This window comes from Erigeron canadensis, chromosome 2 (genome assembly GCF_010389155.1).
Source record: "Erigeron canadensis isolate Cc75 chromosome 2, C_canadensis_v1, whole genome shotgun sequence".
Classification (NCBI taxonomy): domain Eukaryota; kingdom Viridiplantae; phylum Streptophyta; class Magnoliopsida; order Asterales; family Asteraceae; genus Erigeron; species Erigeron canadensis.
This window is the reverse complement of record NC_057762.1, coordinates 42,833,775-42,852,931: the sequence shown is the minus strand read 5'-3', so window position 1 is coordinate 42,852,931 and position 19,157 is coordinate 42,833,775. Positions and strand designations below refer to the sequence as shown.

Sequence of the window (19,157 nt, the reverse complement as noted above, 5' to 3'; positions counted from 1 at the left end):
ATAATTGATAGTGGGAAAGATTAGGTTGAAAAGACCAATATACCCTCATGTGAAATGCACATGAGGGGTTTCCAGAAGTAAAATTGACGGTTGTTAGTAACAGGGACAACTGGCTATGAAATTGAAAAGTATAGGGATTTCTAGTGACAAAAAAAAAGTACAGGGACGAAAATGCGAATCGAACAAACCACAGGGATGATTTGTGACAATTTCTCTTCTAATTTTGATAGATTTATAGTAGTGCATTATTTTATTTTTTAAATTTATTTAACATCTTTTATCTTAAAAACCGTATATTGATGAATTGTAAAAACTGTATGGGTATTTTTAAAATTCATGTTATTTCATTAGAGATGTCATTTAATATACTTTCGACATATTTTTAAATCCGGATACGGAGCTCGTACGGCTAAGGCATTTGGCTATCACACTCTATGACTTATCACCTCTTATGACCTATCACCCCACCATCTCACCCCACCATCTCACCGCCACATTGCGCCGGTACTATTGCTCGTATATTTAAATTACTTTGTATTCATTTTTTTCTTTATAAAAAACGTTATATTATAAATATTATGTTAGTATACTAGTGCTCAGACCCGTCTATTGGACGGGTAGTCTCAAGATATATAAATTTTATAATAATTGTGAAACAAAAAGTGTATGACCAATATCACAACCTAATGAATACGAAAGTTAAATGAGAAACATATGAAAATTAACTTCATATAAATATTAATTCCAATTTACCCTTTTTTCCAACTTTAGTTAAATAAAAAGAGAAACAAAAAGTGTATGACCAATATCACAACTTAATCAATACGAAAGCTGAAGAAGAAACATATGAAAATTAACTCCATATAAATATTGATTTCAGTTTACTTTTTTTTTTCCAACTTTAGTTAAATAAAAAGATAAACAAAAAGTGTATAATCAATATCATAACTTAATCAATAAACTAAAGAAGGGGCATATAAAAATTAACTTCATATAAATATTGATTTCAGTTTACCCTCTTTTTTTTAGTTAAATAAAAAGAGAAACAAAAAGTGTAGAATATATAAGTGTAGTCTTATTTTTTGTTGTTGAAAAAAAAGTCAACGTAGGTTTTTTCTTAGAATTGAGAATACGTGAGGATTTTTTCAAGTTAGTATATATATAGAATAATAATAAATATTTTTTTATAAGATTTTTCTATTAAAGATTGGCCATTTTTTATTAAATAAATATTAAAAAAAATCAAAGATTAATAAGAATGGAGTATTAGGGGGGTGCTAAGTATACCTTTAACCTCCTCTTTTTAGTTATTGTATTATAGATAGATAGATGGTTATTGCTTTATTGGTAAAATTATAGAGTAAAATTTAAATTTGAAATAAAGATTATGCATATACATGTGTCATGAAGGGTTGAATACGGAGTATAATTTATGATTAGATTAATTGTATTGCAAAAACATTTTTTAAGAACATGAAGCATAATCAACGGTTGAACCACGCCACAGGCCCTCAAGTATTACTGATGGCAATCATCATCTGACTTGGCAGATATCCATTGGACCTGATGAATATTAAAGACTAGTTTGAAAACACGTCTAAAACACTACATTGGATATGAATATATGATAGACCATTTGTCCTCTATGGATCCAGGCCGAAATGATTTTTCCTAGGAGTGTTAAAACATGAATGAGATTTCATCATATAAAATTTTCCATGATAAAGCAGAATCAAGTATGCAAATTAAGCAGATTCAACTTAAGGACAACTCAAAACCAATAAAATAAATTCTTGACAATTAGAAAGTATACTCAAAACAAATATTACAAAAGGAATTGGTGAAGTCGGAAGCTGGTAGCGGAAGGTATTACAGAGTTTCGCTGATCGAAGACTTAACTTGGGGAAAATACTAGGAAATTGCTTACACACTTAAAGGTCAATAACACGAGAAAGCTTCTGGATCCTATTCAACAAGAAGTCCCCTTGCTTTATAGTTGCTTGATACAGAGCATTCTTTGCATCTGGGCGGTTAGTTTCTAGCACACCAGCTACTTTATCGATCTTGCAATGAAGCTTCCCTGCTGCAATAAATCGTGACAGTTCCCTGTTTGCGGCAAACCAATTGTTGTTATATGCATGCAGCATATATAAAAAAGATGAAAATGAGGTACGTGATAGGTGCAAAAATGGGCCGTATTGGGTAATGGGTATGTGTCAAAATGAGGTTGTTCATGCATTTATCCACCAACATTTTTTATCCATATTGTTTTCCTCCTCCATTTACAATTAATGCGTCAAACATGATTTCAATTATTTGATTACTTGAATATGTAAGCCAAGTTTTTGAATAAACGATTTAGGAGGTTTCATGCATCAAAGTACACTTTGGTTAACTTTCAAGGTTCAGCATGTTTTACCATTTATATTTACCTCTTTGACCTGTTGGAGTATAGGAAAAAATAGAACTAAACAAACCATTCATAATCAATAGATCAAAAGCGACAATCAAGAACTTACAGATCAATGAAATCAACTTTCACACCAAATGCCTTCGCCATTGCTTCAATTGTAACACTCTTGTAAGATTCCAGGAACTGAGAATAGACGACTGTCCTGATCTCTCTCATGTAGAAACGGAAGTGTGGGTGCAAATATCGATCCAGCTTAATATGCTGTGAGATCCCGGCTGTAAATCATTGCAATCATTTCTACATTAGAACCGTGGGTGAATCTAATAGTAAACAACGCATCAATAGCTTGCACAATGGGAACAGAACAACAATATATTTGCAATGGCTACCTATCTCCTAGAATGTTACTTTGATAGGTTCTGTGCATTACCATCACTATCGACTTGCAGATAAGGTTGATGATCACGGTATACTATGGCAAAACGTAATGGCTAGTTTAAATTACTCTTCCAATACTTAACCATCTTATTACATACAGAAGAGATTACAAATTTTATTATAATCTAAAGTAAAAATAGCAAGTAATACAAGTTTAGCTGCTCAAGTATCGTGCAAATATATACATATACATACATACATACAGAGGAATAATCAAATGAGAACAGTTTTAAAATAAGAACGGTGAGAACACCTTAAAATCATCATTTTGATGCATTAAAAGTCCATAAAACTGACATAGTGCATAACTAATTATCATTATTTAAGTGGTTAACAACACATTGATTCATCAAAATCGAAAAAATCACGTTTTTTGTTGGATGCATCATTTTGATGAATATGCATCAAAGATGGATGCACAAAACAAAAAACATGATTATTTCGATTTTGACGGATGAATGTGTTGTTAAACACTTAAAATAATGATAATTAGTTATGCAATATGTTAGTTTTATGGATTTTTAATGCATCAAAATGATGTTTTTAAGGTGTTCTCACCGTTCTTATTTTAAGAGTGTTCTTATATATATATATGTGTGTGTGTGTGTGTGGAGCCTACAACAATAGCTTACGCTTACCAAGCCTAAAAATAGGGCTACAGCAAGCAAAGCAAGCTTTCCCCCTTCGTTTGTTGTGGGTCGCGCCTCACCGCAGGGTGTGTGTGTGTGTGTGTGTGTGTGTTACTGTTAAGGGAGAGTTCGTTTCTTACTTAGAGACATAAGCCCCAAGCATTTTAATATTAAGCTAGTCTACTAAAAACTCCATTTTCTGCCATCAAATCCTATCATTCTTGTCTAATACATTCCGACTACAGGTGTTCCATAAACTGTTTGTAGATGTAAAGGTTCATGAGCACCGAATTCATGTTACAGAGAAAACCACAAGTGCTCAGATTCTGTATTGGTGCTTCACGCAGATCAAAAGTAGTTGTGAAACTACATGTGCAATATTCTACAAGTACATAAGTCAAAAAAGCAGACAGAGAACAACTAATTCTCGATGCAGTTTGAATTGAACGAATGAACGGTATAAAACATCAAAATAAAAACAGTACAACATAAACTCACCAAAAGCAGAAAAGAATGATTTATATTGACACTCGTACAAAGAGTTCATAAATTCCGACAAGAATGGAATTTTTCCAATTACTGTCAGGATCTCTGGTGCATCCACAACCTGTAAGGCAGTAATACTTTAGGTATGAACAACAGATGGATTAAAAACAACAACAAAGGCAAGTTAATTGAATACCAAGGAAAAGGAGTACTGGTTACCTTTTGCTTGAGGGAAACCCTATCAAGTGAAATAATGCTAGCGAGAACCGTGTAGAAAATGAAGGTGTCATAAGGAAAAATTTCATAGGTTGTGAAAGTTGATATCGAATCAAGAAACAGATCAGCAGCTTTCTTAAAGTTGCGAGTGGACATGCAATACAGGCCTTCATAAACTTTCAACCTGTTTTTCCTCTCCCAGTCACCACCTTCTTCAAACAAACTGTCATCAGAGTTGCAAATTATAAGTTGAAGGCAAACATAATTAAAAAGTACAACGATATCAACAAACAACTTGAACCTACTTCTTTGCTTTATCAATACTTTTTGATATGAGATCAAAATCCATGTAGAAGAAACCCATTTGCAGAGTGTAGAACACCAGGTCCATCCGTTGGCCTACCGCAACGGTTTTGCCTTCTGTCACCTTAAGTTGTTCTAGTGCTTTCTCCTGGTTTCATTTATAAAAAAGGGGGGCAAACTTACACACTGGACCTATTAGAATATAGAAGAAATGCAAGCTGGTTATTAACTAAACTTGTTTACCTTGTCACCAATCCGGATGAAGAACAACGACTTTGCCAAATGAGCTTCTCGAACTTCACTTTCTCCTAAATTCTCTTCGGCATCGGCAATTCTTAAAAAAGAAACAGAAAACATGGTCAATGAAATATTCTAGTACATACACAAGCTTATAATAATTATAAAGATGAAGTCTTGTATATACAAAACAATGCTTGCTTCACGCCTACTCAAACATGCCTCAACTTCGACAGCCTAAACTTTCAAATACTAAGCTTTCAGGCTTATTCGTTTCTAGGCATAATTTCAAACAAACTATATGTTATTGAAAACTCATTTAAATAAAACAAACTGCATCAATCTCATATAAATTTAATTCAAGAATTACAACCAAAAATTGTAACACACACATGTATACTAAAAAAAAACATAAATTGACAGCAAGAACTTACTTTTCGTCAAGCTTTTTAAGCTCATCATCAATCTTAACACGCATCGAGTCTAGAACCTTCTGGTCAAGCTCCAACACCGAACTCGCAGCTAGGGTTTCATATAATGGTGCCATATCTTCAAAAATAAAATAAAAAATTCAGTAAATATAAACGCCCTAATTTGATATAACAATAAATAAACTAGATCTAAATGAGAGGTTACCGTCAGCGATAACCGTGGCCATGACTTCATCACGAAGACGAACTTTTTCGATATCGTCGACGTCTGATTGAGTTAAAAGGAATAGCTTGTTGGCTAGAACTAAGTGCGGTTGCTGTGTGCCTTCTGTTCCCTCCATTGATGAATTTTTTTGTTTGTGGAGATATAAAATTAGGGATCGGATTGATTGATATCGGAAATCGGATGGGTTTGTTATTTCACTTACATAAATAACTTGGAGAAGGAGAAACATATATATTCTAGTTTGGCTTAAGGTGTGTATGTTTTTAGTTATTGCCCTTAACTTTAATATTATGCGTTTTTAGTCCCTGTAGTTCACTGGAATACCGACACGATTCGATTAAATACATAACTAAATTTTCCGTTTTAATAAGGTTGTAAACGAATGGAAGTTTATGAACGGTTTGGCGGAAGTTTGTTCGTGTTTGTCCTTTTTTTAGTTAAATATATGAATGTGAATACAAAATTTTGTCCGCTTGTTTAAATTAATAAACATGAACAAAGCTCTCTTTCGTTCATGAACGTTCGATAATCTGTTCATTTTATGTTCTTAAACAATAGTTCGTTTATGTTTTTTTTTTTTTTTTAAAAAAATCATCAAATAGAAAACAAACATTACAATCACTACTTGGTATTTCCATGTGTACAAATACAAAAATCTATCATTATATCTATTATAATCTTATATCTATCTGTATGATATCCTCTTTGTGTAGTACTTTATCCATGTTGTGAACTACCATCTAAATATTCCAATCCACTTTTAGATTCCTGAATGCAATTCCTTCATTGAATTTCAATCTTACAAGTTTGTGTTAGGTAGTATCCACTATCAAATTATGCGGCTTCTCTTTAGGTATTTTTTTAATCGCCAAAAATCATTGTGTTCCTTTCCTTCCATATCATGTATACAAAGGCTACAAGATAATCTTTGCACAACACTTTTAATAATACTATCACACTTTTTGTTACTAAACCAGTTTTTGACCTCCTGCCGCTTATTAGGTGCCTTCTGATCGTCCATTTTTACCTTCATTTCCACTTATACTTGAGTTGGATATTCGCATTGAAAAAATAGATGTACCAATGAGTCGTATTGCTTCTCACACAAGATACACTTGTAAGTTTTTGTGGGATTCCATTTCATCATTCTATCTTAAGTTTGTAATTTCTACCTCGTTGCCAACTACAAAATAACGCATGGCTTGGGATACACTATTAATGCTATTAATACATAGTTCGTCTATGATTGCTTACATATATTAATACCTAATCAAGTATACTTTACACATTATGATTGTTTAAAAGTCCTTAAACTTTAGCTCAATGGTTGAATGATCATCCCCCATTGCATGAGGTTTTTATTCAAACATTGGGGATACCCAGGTTCAAGTCTGAGAGGGCAGAGTTTACCCCTATTAATCGTTGTGCCTTCGGGCGGATTAGTAGGGGGTTCCCCCATTGGGTATTTGAAATAGGCATTTTTACTTCGAGAGAGCTCTCTAACGTGAACCCGGTTAAGACAACGCATGCTAGACCTTCGCTGTCAAATCGCGACACGAAGTTTTTAACGGAATTCACCTTTCAAAAAAAAGTATGCTTTAAAAAATAGTTTAAATATAAATATTTATTTTATATCTTATATAACATAAGTATATATAATATTAATGCATAGTTATATGTACTTTAAGAAAAAGTTTAAATATAAATATTTATTTTATAAATATTTTGTTTTTGTGTGTTTGTTCACTAGTGTTCACGAACACAAATGAATGAACATGAACATGTCATTATGTTCGTTAATCCGTACGTGAATATAACATTATGTATGTTTATCTATTCGTGAACATAACATTATGTCCATCTATCTAATTATGAACCGTTATTTAAATTAAACGAGCAAATATGAACAAGATTTCGTTCGTGTTCGTTGGATTGTTTATTAGGTTAGGCCCATTCCTTAGTCAAAACTCAAAACATATTAAGGTAACTGATTTTTCATTAGATTTAACTTTAAGGGTATTTTTGTCATCCCCGTTAAACCTTACACAAACCCTCACACATCAAATTCAACACTCTTTCTGTTCAGCCTCGCCGTCGTGAGCCACCGTAGCAAGTGAAACCGTATCCACCAGCAGCACCAGCCACTATCACATACCCATAGAAACAACCCCCCAAAAGAGAAATGGGAAAGAAAACAAAAAAGCCAGGAAAAGGAAAAGAAAAAACAGAGAGAAAAACAGCAAAAGCGGATGAGAAAAAAGCTCGCAGAGAGTCTAAAAAAATATCCCCTGAAGATGATATTGATGCCATTTTGGTACTCCCCTTTCAAACCCATATATATAATACCTATATACATATAGGCACACCATATAAAAGAAATTCTGTTTCAAGTTTCACTAAAAGACACTGTTTATTGTGCGTGTAGTTAAATATACAAAAGGAAGAAGCCAAGAAAAAAGATGTTCATGTTGAAGAAAACGCTTCCCGACCGTCACCTCGGTCTAATTGTTCGGTAACTTTATATGTTTTTTGTACTTCTTGGATTGGTGGATTAGTTAAGTATTTTTAAAGTATGCAACTTTACGTGAAATGCTATGATATGACTCCTGCTAGAAATCATGTTCTTGTGTGTATCAAAATTTCAAACCTTTTGATATTATATGTGTCTCCTGAGTCCTGACCTCATCATCAGGTTGCTGATATATTTTCGCTGATGTGGTAAGTCATATAAGCTGTCATGTCAGTGCAAGTCATAAGAACTCACATGTATCAAACGGTAAAAATTGAATATCTAATACATACGAAGGCAAGTGTAAAAGTATGACACAACTATAGCATTTCATGTAGAGTTGGATAGAAAAACTTAGCCCTTGTTAGCTTTATGCTGTTAATTTAGATACAAGTGTTTTAAGGTTATTGGTTGTTGTAGTTGAGTATCAATCCATTGAAAGAGAGCGAGTTGATATTATACGGGGGTGAATTCTACAATGGTACCAAGGTTTGTGCTTATTTTATGATGTTATGTATCATTTTTGTTGAAGTTGTGACCGGGCTTGTTTTGAACATGATTTGTTTTATTACAATGCAGACATTTGTTTATGGTGATCTTTATCGGTATGACATTGATAAGGGGGATTGGAAGCTTGTTTCTAGTCCTAATAGTCCGCCTCCTCGCAGTGCTCACCAAGCCGTTGCGTGGAAGAATTACTTATATATATTTGGTACTTGACTATTTAATTTTTGATGAATAACACTGTCAGACACTATTTTGGTTAGAAGAAATAGAGTTACACATTGACTTCAGGTGTTAAGTTTGTTGCTTTATAAAGCTAAGCTTAGCTTGTTAGAAAAAGTTGCAAGCTACTGGAAACTTTATAACAGGTACTAAAAATACGAGGTTGAATGTATACCACTCATATCAACAGGGTGTAGTAAAACGTGAAGTAACGGAATCAAATAATAACATTTTTTATTAACATATAGTATCGTATAGCAGGTGTACCTATACAGTAACGATTTTTCTGTTTGTCACTAGGTGGTGAATTTACCTCTCCTAATCAAGAACGTTTCCATCATTACAAGGTGTTTTACCTTACGGGCTTTGAAGTTGATGTTAGTTTCCCATGCCAGTTTTTCTTATGTGTGGAATGCTACAATGTTATATGGTTGCAGGACTTTTGGATGTTGGATTTGAAAACAAATCAGTGGGAACAATTGAATTATAAGGGTTGTCCCAGTCCACGTTCTGGTCATCGGATGGTATGTTATTTGGGCTATTAATAGTGATTACAATTTATGTATTTTGAGTGTGTTATTCTAACCTTATAACACATTTGCAGGTTTTGTATAAGCACAAGCTGGTTGTTTTTGGTGGCTTCTATGACACTCTCCGAGAAGTGAGGTTGTTATTCAACTACATTGCTTTCCAGTAACACCCTGTATGCTACGTCAACACACAGGATATAACTTTGATTTATTTATCTTCTATTTTGTCTCATTTGCAGGTATTATAATGACTTGTATATCTTTGATCTGGATACTTTTAAGGTAAAGTGGCAAACAAAGTGGCAACATACGCATCCTGATTTTTTTTCAACAACATATTCGTGTGACTAATTCAAGTGCAATGTGTTACGACAGTGGCAAGAGATAAAACCTACACCTGGATGCTTGTGGCCGAGTGCTCGGAGCGGTTTTCAGTTATTTGTTCACCAAGATGAAGTGAGTTAAATGCATAATATAATATAAATTTGAGGCCTCTTGTTTTTATATACATGCTATCTGTTGATTGCAGATTTATTTATATGGTGGTTATTCGAAAGTGGTATCCTCTGATCCAAAAAATAGCTCAGAAAAAGGGATTGTTCATTCGGATATGTGGTTGCTTGATCCCAAGACTTGGGTATGGAATAAGGTATGTGCGCTTCTTGCATTTACATACATGTCAAATTAATTATCTTTCTTTGCATCCCTTATCTCCTATAGTTGTAATTGTAATAAATGATTCTTTTATGCTATTGTCATTCTTATTAGACCTTTTCATGGTTTTAGGTAAAGAAAGGTGGGATGCCGCCAGGGGCCCGTGCTGGTTTTTCTATGTGTGTCCATAAAAAGCGGGCTGTGCTTTTTGGTGGAGTTGTGGATATGGAGGCTGAAGGTTGGCATTCTCTTTAGTCTTTTCTGGTACAGTTAAAGGAATACGTTAACTTGTTTGTAAGAAAGTAGGATCATGTTTACTCTCTAGAAGTTAAAGCATAAGTTTAACTACTAATCAGTTCTAATATAATCTAAGCTAATTAGCCAACTTTATACGTGATACTTTCTCTTCATTTTTGCCATTCTTCTGCTTGTTAATGGCTCTAATTGTATATGCAGGCGATGTGTTAATGAGCTTGTTTTTGAATGAGCTTTATGGCTTCCAGTTGGACATTAATCGTTGGTAAATTCTGCATATCCTTGTTTTTCTGTTCAAACTAAAAGTTCAATGCCATCTTGGGGTTTTTACATCTTCAGGTTGCACTTTTCACATCATTGATGAATGCAGCTTAAGTTTAAGTTATAAAGTCCCATTCAATTTTCTCTTTTGGCACCTATTTTGTATGAAAAGTTTATGGAGATAGCTAACTAGTTTCCGTGTCTAATTTTGCAGGTATCCATTGGAGCTGAGAAAGGAGAAATCAACAAAAGCTAAGGTATTCATATATATAATTATATATATAGTATATATATATATATATATATATATACGGCTCTATGATCCTATAATATTACTTTTAATTGCCATTTACCGTAAATTATGAGATTAGTTTTTGTGTTATTGTTTGTAGCTTCTGTAGCTTGCTTGTTATGTTCACTCTTAATTATCATTGATAAGCTCTGCGTCATCTTTTTACTTCAAAGTTCATCGATTTTCAGTATACTGAATTAAAAGGTTTATGGAAATATCTTTACAGAACAAAAAGATAAAAGATGAGGAGGCTATTGATCAAATGGAAGTAGTTACAAATGATGAAGATGACAATATGGATTGTGACATTGAAGAAATCTCGTCTAATATGGAGAGAAACATCCGGGTCAATGGTTCTGAGGTGACTGGTAAATCAAGTACGAAGATTAATGAATCTACCTTGGAAGAGGTACGTTTAGGTTTTATTTTTTTTAAATAAAAGAGGTTGCTTCCTCAGTTTTATTCAATCATCAAAATCATTACATCTTTTGAATTCCAGCAGAGATGGACATGCCCATCCTGTTCAACTTTTATACATCATCCTATATCAATAGATTCTAACTCTATGACTTTCAATCTATACTCAAACAATGCATATAGACTGTACATACACAACTAAATACACAATATATTAAATACAAAAAAACGTGTTACTTGAGGCCGCATACCATATTTCACTTTTTTGTGTGTTCTTATCTGATTTGCTGTGAAATTACAGGTGGTGAAGCCTTGTGGTCGTATAAATGCCAGCATGGTTGTGGGAAGAGATACATTATATATCTATGGGGGCATGATGGAAATAAGAGATCAAGAAATTACACTTGATGATCTTTATGCACTCAATCTTAGCAAACTTGATGAATGGAAGTGCCTTTTACCGGTTAGTTACATATCTTTTTACCTTCATGCTCGTGAAGACGTGAAGCATTGACCTTTGTGTGATTGAATCCATAGCCATCTCAAATTTTTACAACTTTCTTGTAATTCTTCATTAGAGGAGTTAAAAATACCAGTTGTTTAGTGATGTGCTGAGTTAGCTGGGTAATGGATAGAAATAGTTGCAGTTTTTGCCCAAAATTGGTTAACCATATGTCCATATCAACTAGTTACTGTGTCAAAATTGGTTAACCATATCAAAATTGGTTTAATTAGTTTTTATGCACTAAGAAGCCTATGTGCTTGACTTTCGACCCATTTGAGTTGTTCTACCTGTTTTGATTCTTTTTTTTAGTTGATTCTTTATTCCTTTTTCGATTGTTGGAGATAATATTATAATCCAAATTAAACCATACTAGTTGAAAAGGCCACCTTTATTGTTCATACCAGAAAGAATAAATGAGGGGAATCATCTCTTTGATATCATGATTATTGGCTATTTGTCTGCAAATTTTGTATAGGCATCTGAGTCTGAGTGGGTTGAAGCATCGGAGGATGACGAAGAAGATGAAGATGACGATGACGATGATGAAGATAGTGAAGATGAAAATGAGAACAGTGATAGTAATGAAACCGATGAAGACGAAGAAGATGATGATGTTGAGGTATCTTTTTTTTTTCTTTTTCATTTTTGCATCGGTATATGTTCATTCAGAATATAAATTTATCGATACAAATAGATAGCTTCAACTTTTTTAATTTTTTGACCTTCTGTTTGAAGGCTCCAAATGATGGTGTGTTGGGAGATGCTGTTGCAATCATAAAAGGTCATAAGAAACTTCGAAGGAAGGAAAAAAGAGCCAGAATTGAGCAGATAAGAGCTAGTCTTGGTCTTTCCGACTCTCAGAGAACTCCAGTGGTAATCACTTCTCCAAAATATATAATATAGTTAGTAAATCATTACATCACGATCTATGTTGATCTATGATAAACTTATTTATACTTCTTTCTTTTCCCCCCCTTTTCCGTAAATCTGAACCGGTTTCTGATTCATAAATTATTTTGTAAAGCCCGGGGAAGCTTTGAAGGACTTTTATAAACGGACAAACAGTTACTGGCAAATGGCGGCATATGAACATACAGCACACACTGGAAAGGTTTGCTTTGATCCTCAAATTAGTTTTCTCTGTTCATCATTCTCTCAGCTTTGACATGGGCTTAGCTGTTTTTCATTTCCTCATTTCCATTGCAGGAACTCCGTAAGGATGGTTTTGATCTTGCTGAAACTCGGTACAAGGAGCTTAAGCCTATCCTTGACGAGGTAACAATTTTTCTTTATAAACATATATTCGGTTTTGACTTTTGATTTACAAACTGGGCACCCATAACTCATTTGTTTTCATGTTCCTTCTTTGTGTAAATTGTAGCTTGCTATCTTAGAGGCGGAACAGAAAGCTGAAGAGGCTGGAGGTCCTGAAACCAGTGCTTCAAGAAAGAAAGGTACCAAGAAAAACAAACACATTGGTTCAAAGTAGTCTATAAAGGAAAGGCTCCACAGCATATCCAGATAATGCCCACACATGAAAGATGGCTCTGTTGGTTCCATCATGATCTAGCAATGTCTAAGTTTTCCCGCTTTGTTTGTATTCTAGCATTTTGGTTTTGTTTCTGTTCAGTTGTTAAAATGTATTCTATCTGTACAAGTTAAAATATCAACACATTTAAAGCCCTCCCCATGAAACCGAAAGACTGGAGATTTTGTATTGTCTGCTTGTAAGAATATTCATATTTTATAGTTGCTGTGAAAATGTTGAGTCTCATTAGTTGTTTAATACATAATTTCGTTTTATGAAAAAGAAAAACAATAAGATATAAGAAGTAAGAATTTCACGTATTTAAAAAGTAATTCAACCATCTTTGGACAATTTTTATAAGTTTGTATTAATGAATGCTACTTTCCTTTCATACAAAAGTTAAAAATATGCACTCTCTAGCACCTTCAAAAAGTTAATGTTTTTAGAACTGGACTTGATATTAAACCAGATTGAGTGATTCAAGGTACCGGGCATCATTTAAAAATACAATAACCCGGCAAAATACATATACAAAATAGCTATAAAACTATTTTTTTTTTAAAAAAAAAGGAACTGGGAATTTGGTGAAAACAACAAAATAGACAGCAATATTTATAAAATAAAAAATGTAAAAGTACCGGGGACAAGATTGTAATATAATTAGACAATTGCATTGGCTCCTTCCCAGCTTCGTGCTAAAACAGACAGAACCTCACAAAACCCATCCATTCTCTACTTTTACTACCATTCAGGCCAATTCAGTACCATGCATTAATTTGTAACTTGTGGATTACAACCAAAAATCTTGCATTACGATAAAAACACAAAAATATTAGTTCCACGATTCTACTATCACGACCAAAACACTTTGCATCTTAGTTACAATTTACATAAGGGCAATGAGTTCAAAAGAGTGAAGGACACGATTTATTATCTACTTATGTGCACACTAAAAACACCTTTATTTGGATCACTTTCAAGCACAAAATCACACTTGTCACCCAGCATGATACCTCTTTCCTTTGCAAATACTTCCCAATTCTGTGTTAAAGCCTTCAAACCAAACTTGCTTTGAAATAAAACAGGCCAAAGATCAGAACCATTTCTCAGGAAAATCACCGTCTTCAACTTCACCTGATTCGGCAACTCCTGCATTAAATCGATTAGTCATTTCACCATTCTAAATGATGTTAAAGTAGATGTTTAAAATTATTAGAACTCCCTACACGTACAATATATTTGTAACTACTCATCACTGCAGAAAAGGTAGTGTTGGTGGGAATGGACGAGGGTGCCTCGTCATCATCTACAGGCTCAGGTTTAACTTTCAGGAAGTCTCTGTCATTTTCAACTTTAGGAGAGTTGCGGCAATCCCTCTTGGTATCTTTCAACTTGCTTCCTGCATTTATAATTATTAATGGACTCATTCTCGTCTATAAATTCCAATAAAAAGCTAGAAATTAAGCTGGAACCTGAATATGTTCTGTTCAGGCCCCCCGAGTCATAGTAAGTCGTTGGTTCCTTTTTTATCCCTTCCATCCGTTTAGCTGTTCAAATTTAGCAACTGGTCACACGACAGATAAAGACAAAAAAATCATATAAACCTTCAAAAAGATCAATTCATTAAACATATACCTGTTGGTTTAAGAGAAATTCCAGATGAGGTACCACCTTTATGTAACCTTGAACCTGAGGTGTCTGTTTCCTTTACCTTGACAAGCTCCTTTTCCATCGTTTCCATCTGTTTAGCTGGTCGATGTTTGCAAATGGTCACGCAAAAGATAAAAATGGAAAAAGCTTACAAACCTTTATAAAAATTACAATTATAGAAAAATCTCCAGTGGATGGGGAAGGAGTTTTCCCATGCAACTGTTTAACAATAGCGGCATCTTAAGTACAAAAAGACTTTAATAAGTGAAAAAAAAGAAACAAAAACTAAAATTTAACTGTGAAATGCATTTGAATGATTACCATGGAAGCATATCCTCTTTTGAGTTTCAATGTCAAATTTATATTTCATAAAGTTATGAACATTAATGTTCTTTTTGTACTATTGAGTGGCATGTACGATGCCAATTCTGAAACAGTAAATCATTTGCTTGAAGTTCATAATCAAATTAGGACACAGACAGAGCACAAAAGGAATGTGATTAGGGATCAAGGACAAATAAGTTCATCAGTTATCCACTTATCCTAAGAAATTAACGCCTTTGCTCCGTGTATAGCTTGACTTAGAGGTCAAATAACATCGAATTTATACTCCTTCGATATTAAAAATGGAAGACAAAGTTATGGCTGAACTGATAGTCAAATTGAGGCTCCTTTTGTGCAAGTGAGTAATTAATATTGAAAAGCAACCTACATGTAATGTTGAAGTTCCCCAGTTTCTGCTTTTTAGAATTGTTACATGTAGTTTCACTCAGCATCGCAGTACTTTGCTTTCGTTTTATAGTCGCCGGGAAATTTGTTTTCATTCTCTTATAAATGTCATCTTGAGTTTCTTCTCCGTTGCCTCTGTCCTCCACTTTGCTTTTCAAGGCACCTTCAGATTCTTCTGGGATAACTTTAGTCTTTGTTTTTCTATATTCATGATCTAAGTTTGCATCATCGTTATTAAGCTTACAAAATTCTTTCACAGTTGTACCAGTCTCGCAAACCAATGGGTCACCTCTTTGACTCATGGAATCTGGGTTAACTATAGGCTTTGTTTTTCTGTATTCATCTTTTACATTTGCATCATCATTAGCAGGCTTAAAAGACTGTTCCACAGGTGTACCAGTCTCGCAAACCAATGGTTCACATCTTTGGCTCGTGGAATAAGGGTTAGCTTTAGGCTCTGTTTTTCTGTATTCATCATCTACGTTTTCATCATCGTTATCAGGCTTACAAAAGTTTTTCACAGTCGTACCAGTCTCACAGACCAATGGTTCACATGTTTGGCTCATTTCTTTATCTGGCCTACAGGTTGCGATTTGAGTTTCACAAACCATGGAATCACAGTTTGTTTTTCGGACCAATTGTTCAGATCTCTGACCCTTTTCTATATCTGAACCAAGGGTCCCAGGTTGAACCAATGACACGGGTAAATGATTAGTATTTGTAATGTTCCCATCTGGTGGCAGCATGGCATCGTTTTCCTTTATACTTCTTTTCTTCTTCTGCCGAGAACAGTCAAATTTTGAAGAAGATTCACTTAAATAATGCTGGCCATTACTGTTCGCATTTGATGGGCTACGATTGTTTGAGTTCATGTTCTTATTTTTCTTGGGGAGATTCATTTGGTGTCGGAGTTCAGGACAGCCACTTTTTCCATACATCAAGACAACAAAGCGAGAATCCTTAATGTAATGAAAAACCAAGAAATCACCCGCTTCTAGGCAGTGATCTGATACAAATTTATCCCAACCTTCTCTAAAAGCCATTGAGCCATCAACTTTGCTAATGTTTACCTGCCATTTCTCGCCATTTGATGAATCTTCAAGCCATGTTGAATTAGGAACCTCTTCAATTTGACAACGAGAAAACTTTGGAGGCAGAAACTGCATATACATGCATAAATTAATCACTGTTTACTTATAAACTCCATCTAATAGGAGAGATGGCAAAACGGGTGGGTCGGGTAAGAGGTCAAAAGAAGTAAGTTTCTGCTACACGTTGAAACAGGCTAAGGAAATCAGGTTGACATGTAAGAAAAAAAAAAAAATTAAAACAAACTAGTAGTCTGAGAATGTGAATCTTATGTTATTGGTCTAAGTTCATGGGGTTTCTTCGACAGAGAGCCAAACACACCTTTGAACTGTTAAGATCAGACATTAAAATGTTCACCCAACGTAGAAATACAAACCAGTAGCCCGGGGATGTAAAGGGAAATAGAATTTGCACTCTCACTTGCAGTAAATATCATCAAATGAGTGCCTAAATCATCACTAACTAAAAACAAATAGGTTGTATAATAGTATAATCATACAAAGCTTTATAAGTTAGGTAATTAATTCTTCGAGAAGAATGCAGATACTATACTGCTTATATCTGAACAACTAATACTTTCCACACGAATTTATGATTTTAGATTATTAGAAAACTTAAACATTCAACTTCAAAATTTGATGGTTATGTAACATTCACCTACTTTATGGATAAACCCAAAAAGAGACTACATAACGACGATAAAACTTATGTAGATAACTTTTTGAAATTAAGTTATATACAGTTCATATCTATTTATTTACGGTTCCTGCACACATCGTATGGCAACTTTTCGAAATCAAGGCACAAAGATCACAAATTGCAACATATAAATAAATAATGTTCAATGATGAAAAATTCAATACCAAAACTTTGTCATAATCTTCTCCAATCATGACTTTGAAGAATGTCGTAGTAACCGCTTCCGGCTTTTTATCCTTTTTATGCATCATGATACAATTCTTAGTGCATTCTTCACATGCACTTTCCATATCAGCCATTTTCTTTGATTACTCTGCAAATAATTCACAAAAAAACATGACTTAAAAAAAATAAATATGTTATATGCTTACAATAAAAAAAATTAAAAAAATATTAAAACCCTAAACCAAAAATATTATGTTTTACATAAAGATCAATATCAAGAATCATACATACTATTGTATATATGTAATCATCTAAAGTAATGACTTTGAATAAATAAACATAAAAGCTTACATTGCTTAGAATAAATGGGTTAAAAAAATCTGGTAGCTTGAAAAAGCATATTCTGTTAGGAAAGTGGATTCCGGCGGTAAATATTCAGGTGGGCTGGTTTGTGAGTTTGTGTCACTTTGGTATTCTGTCTGTGTAACTTGGTGTCTGTTAAAAGTTTCTCGTATTTGAGTAAAAAAGGTTTGACTAAAATTAAAGAAGGTGAAATTAGTCTGACACTTCAAAACTTTTGTTCAATGCAATCAAAAAAGGTGAAATTAGTCAAACTTTTTTTTACTGGTACTTGGGTAAAAAAGGTTTGACTAAAATTAGAGGAGGTGTGTGCTAAGGGTTGTGGTACCGAAGATCGGCATGGCACGTCCTCTTACTAAGCAAGCATCGCTATCGGCATGTGATAAAGAAATTTGGCACAAAGGTGTCGATTGAAATATGGGAGGAGATAAGTAAAGAATTTTTTTTTATAAAAAAAGTAAACTTTATATTTATACTCACCCTGACAAGATGTCGATATATACAAAAAATTATAAAAGCTTCAAATTATATCAATCAATCCAAGAGATACTCTTATACTTTGTACGATATATATACCATAAATATGTAACACCCCAATGATTTTAAGATACATAAATTAACCTTTTTTTGTAGTTTTGACATTAAAATAATTTTCTGATACTTCAATTTTGAATCGGGGGCTAATTTAATTGGAACTTTAACAGATAGCGGGTAATATACCCATAAAAATTGAGAAAAGGCGTGGCATCAAGGGAGAGATGTCAGCCATCCCATTACTTTTGAATCATCATTCCACTAGTCCTTCCATTACCTTTTTCTATCTTCTTATCTTGATTTCCTTTCAAATCATACTTCATTTCAATTCAATTCCAAAATCATTCAACAATATCAATAATCTTCCATCATTCTTCTAAATTCAAAGATTGAAATTGAAAGTGTGTGATGATGGTCTGTGGATCAAATTCAAGAAGGAAAAAAGGAGGAGAATAGAAGTATGATTTTAATTGTCTTCAAGTGTGTTTATCGTAATTAATCAAATCCTTCCATAATAATAATAATAATCACTACAATTAGTTAACTAGTTAATTGGAGATCTGAGTGTGGGTATGTGTGGGTGTCGAATCACACCAAGAAAGAAAGGAGAAAAGAGCTTGATTCTAGTTGTTTAATTTCATTATAGTAGAATTCTTATTTAAGATAATAATTCTTCTAACCTAGTTTTGATTTTTAGCTCAAGAATTAGGGTTCATGCAACAATCCAAATTGGGGGTTTTTGGGTTGTATTATGATTTTGCTAATATTCCCACATTTTATTGTTTGTAACTTGATTTATGATAATAGGGTTGCATGAACTTATTGATTTGAGTTGTTAGTGACCATTATGGTCAAAATGATAATTTGGTAATTTT

General features: G+C 33.6%; 3 protein-coding genes across 3 annotated transcripts; 1 reads left to right on the top strand and 2 right to left on the bottom strand.

Moving 5' to 3' along the window:
• Positions 1–1,760: 1,760 nt before the first annotated feature.
• On the bottom strand, positions 1,761–5,596 carry LOC122587035 (26S proteasome non-ATPase regulatory subunit 6 homolog). The gene is made up of 8 exons (XM_043759104.1): positions 5,359–5,596; positions 5,157–5,271; positions 4,729–4,819; positions 4,488–4,633; positions 4,186–4,405; positions 3,979–4,087; positions 2,520–2,688; positions 1,761–2,106 (listed from the first exon to the last, which is right to left on the bottom strand). The coding sequence occupies exons 1-8, from the start codon at positions 5,492–5,494 to the stop codon at positions 1,932–1,934; spliced, it is 1,161 nt and encodes a 386-aa protein (XP_043615039.1). The 5' UTR covers positions 5,495–5,596; the 3' UTR covers positions 1,761–1,931.
• Positions 5,597–7,412: 1,816 nt separating this feature from the next.
• Positions 7,413–13,290, top strand: LOC122586981 (kelch domain-containing protein 4). The gene is made up of 20 exons (XM_043759034.1): positions 7,413–7,693; positions 7,805–7,891; positions 8,309–8,377; positions 8,468–8,600; positions 8,915–8,961; positions 9,052–9,138; positions 9,219–9,280; positions 9,384–9,426; positions 9,520–9,600; positions 9,674–9,793; positions 9,931–10,036; positions 10,255–10,318; positions 10,529–10,571; positions 10,833–11,015; positions 11,325–11,486; positions 12,004–12,147; positions 12,264–12,401; positions 12,553–12,639; positions 12,735–12,803; positions 12,910–13,290. Exons 1-20 carry the CDS (start codon positions 7,562–7,564, stop codon positions 13,015–13,017), a joined length of 1,965 nt encoding a protein of 654 aa, XP_043614969.1. The 5' UTR covers positions 7,413–7,561; the 3' UTR covers positions 13,018–13,290.
• A 554-nt stretch (positions 13,291–13,844) lies between these two features.
• On the bottom strand, positions 13,845–17,880 carry LOC122589254. The gene is made up of 7 exons (XM_043761521.1): positions 17,740–17,880; positions 17,388–17,536; positions 15,419–16,595; positions 14,692–14,805; positions 14,529–14,603; positions 14,289–14,455; positions 13,845–14,205 (listed from the first exon to the last, which is right to left on the bottom strand). The coding sequence occupies exons 2-7, from the start codon at positions 17,520–17,522 to the stop codon at positions 13,987–13,989; spliced, it is 1,887 nt and encodes a 628-aa protein (XP_043617456.1). The 5' UTR covers positions 17,523–17,536; positions 17,740–17,880; the 3' UTR covers positions 13,845–13,986.
• Positions 17,881–19,157: the final 1,277 nt, after the last annotated feature.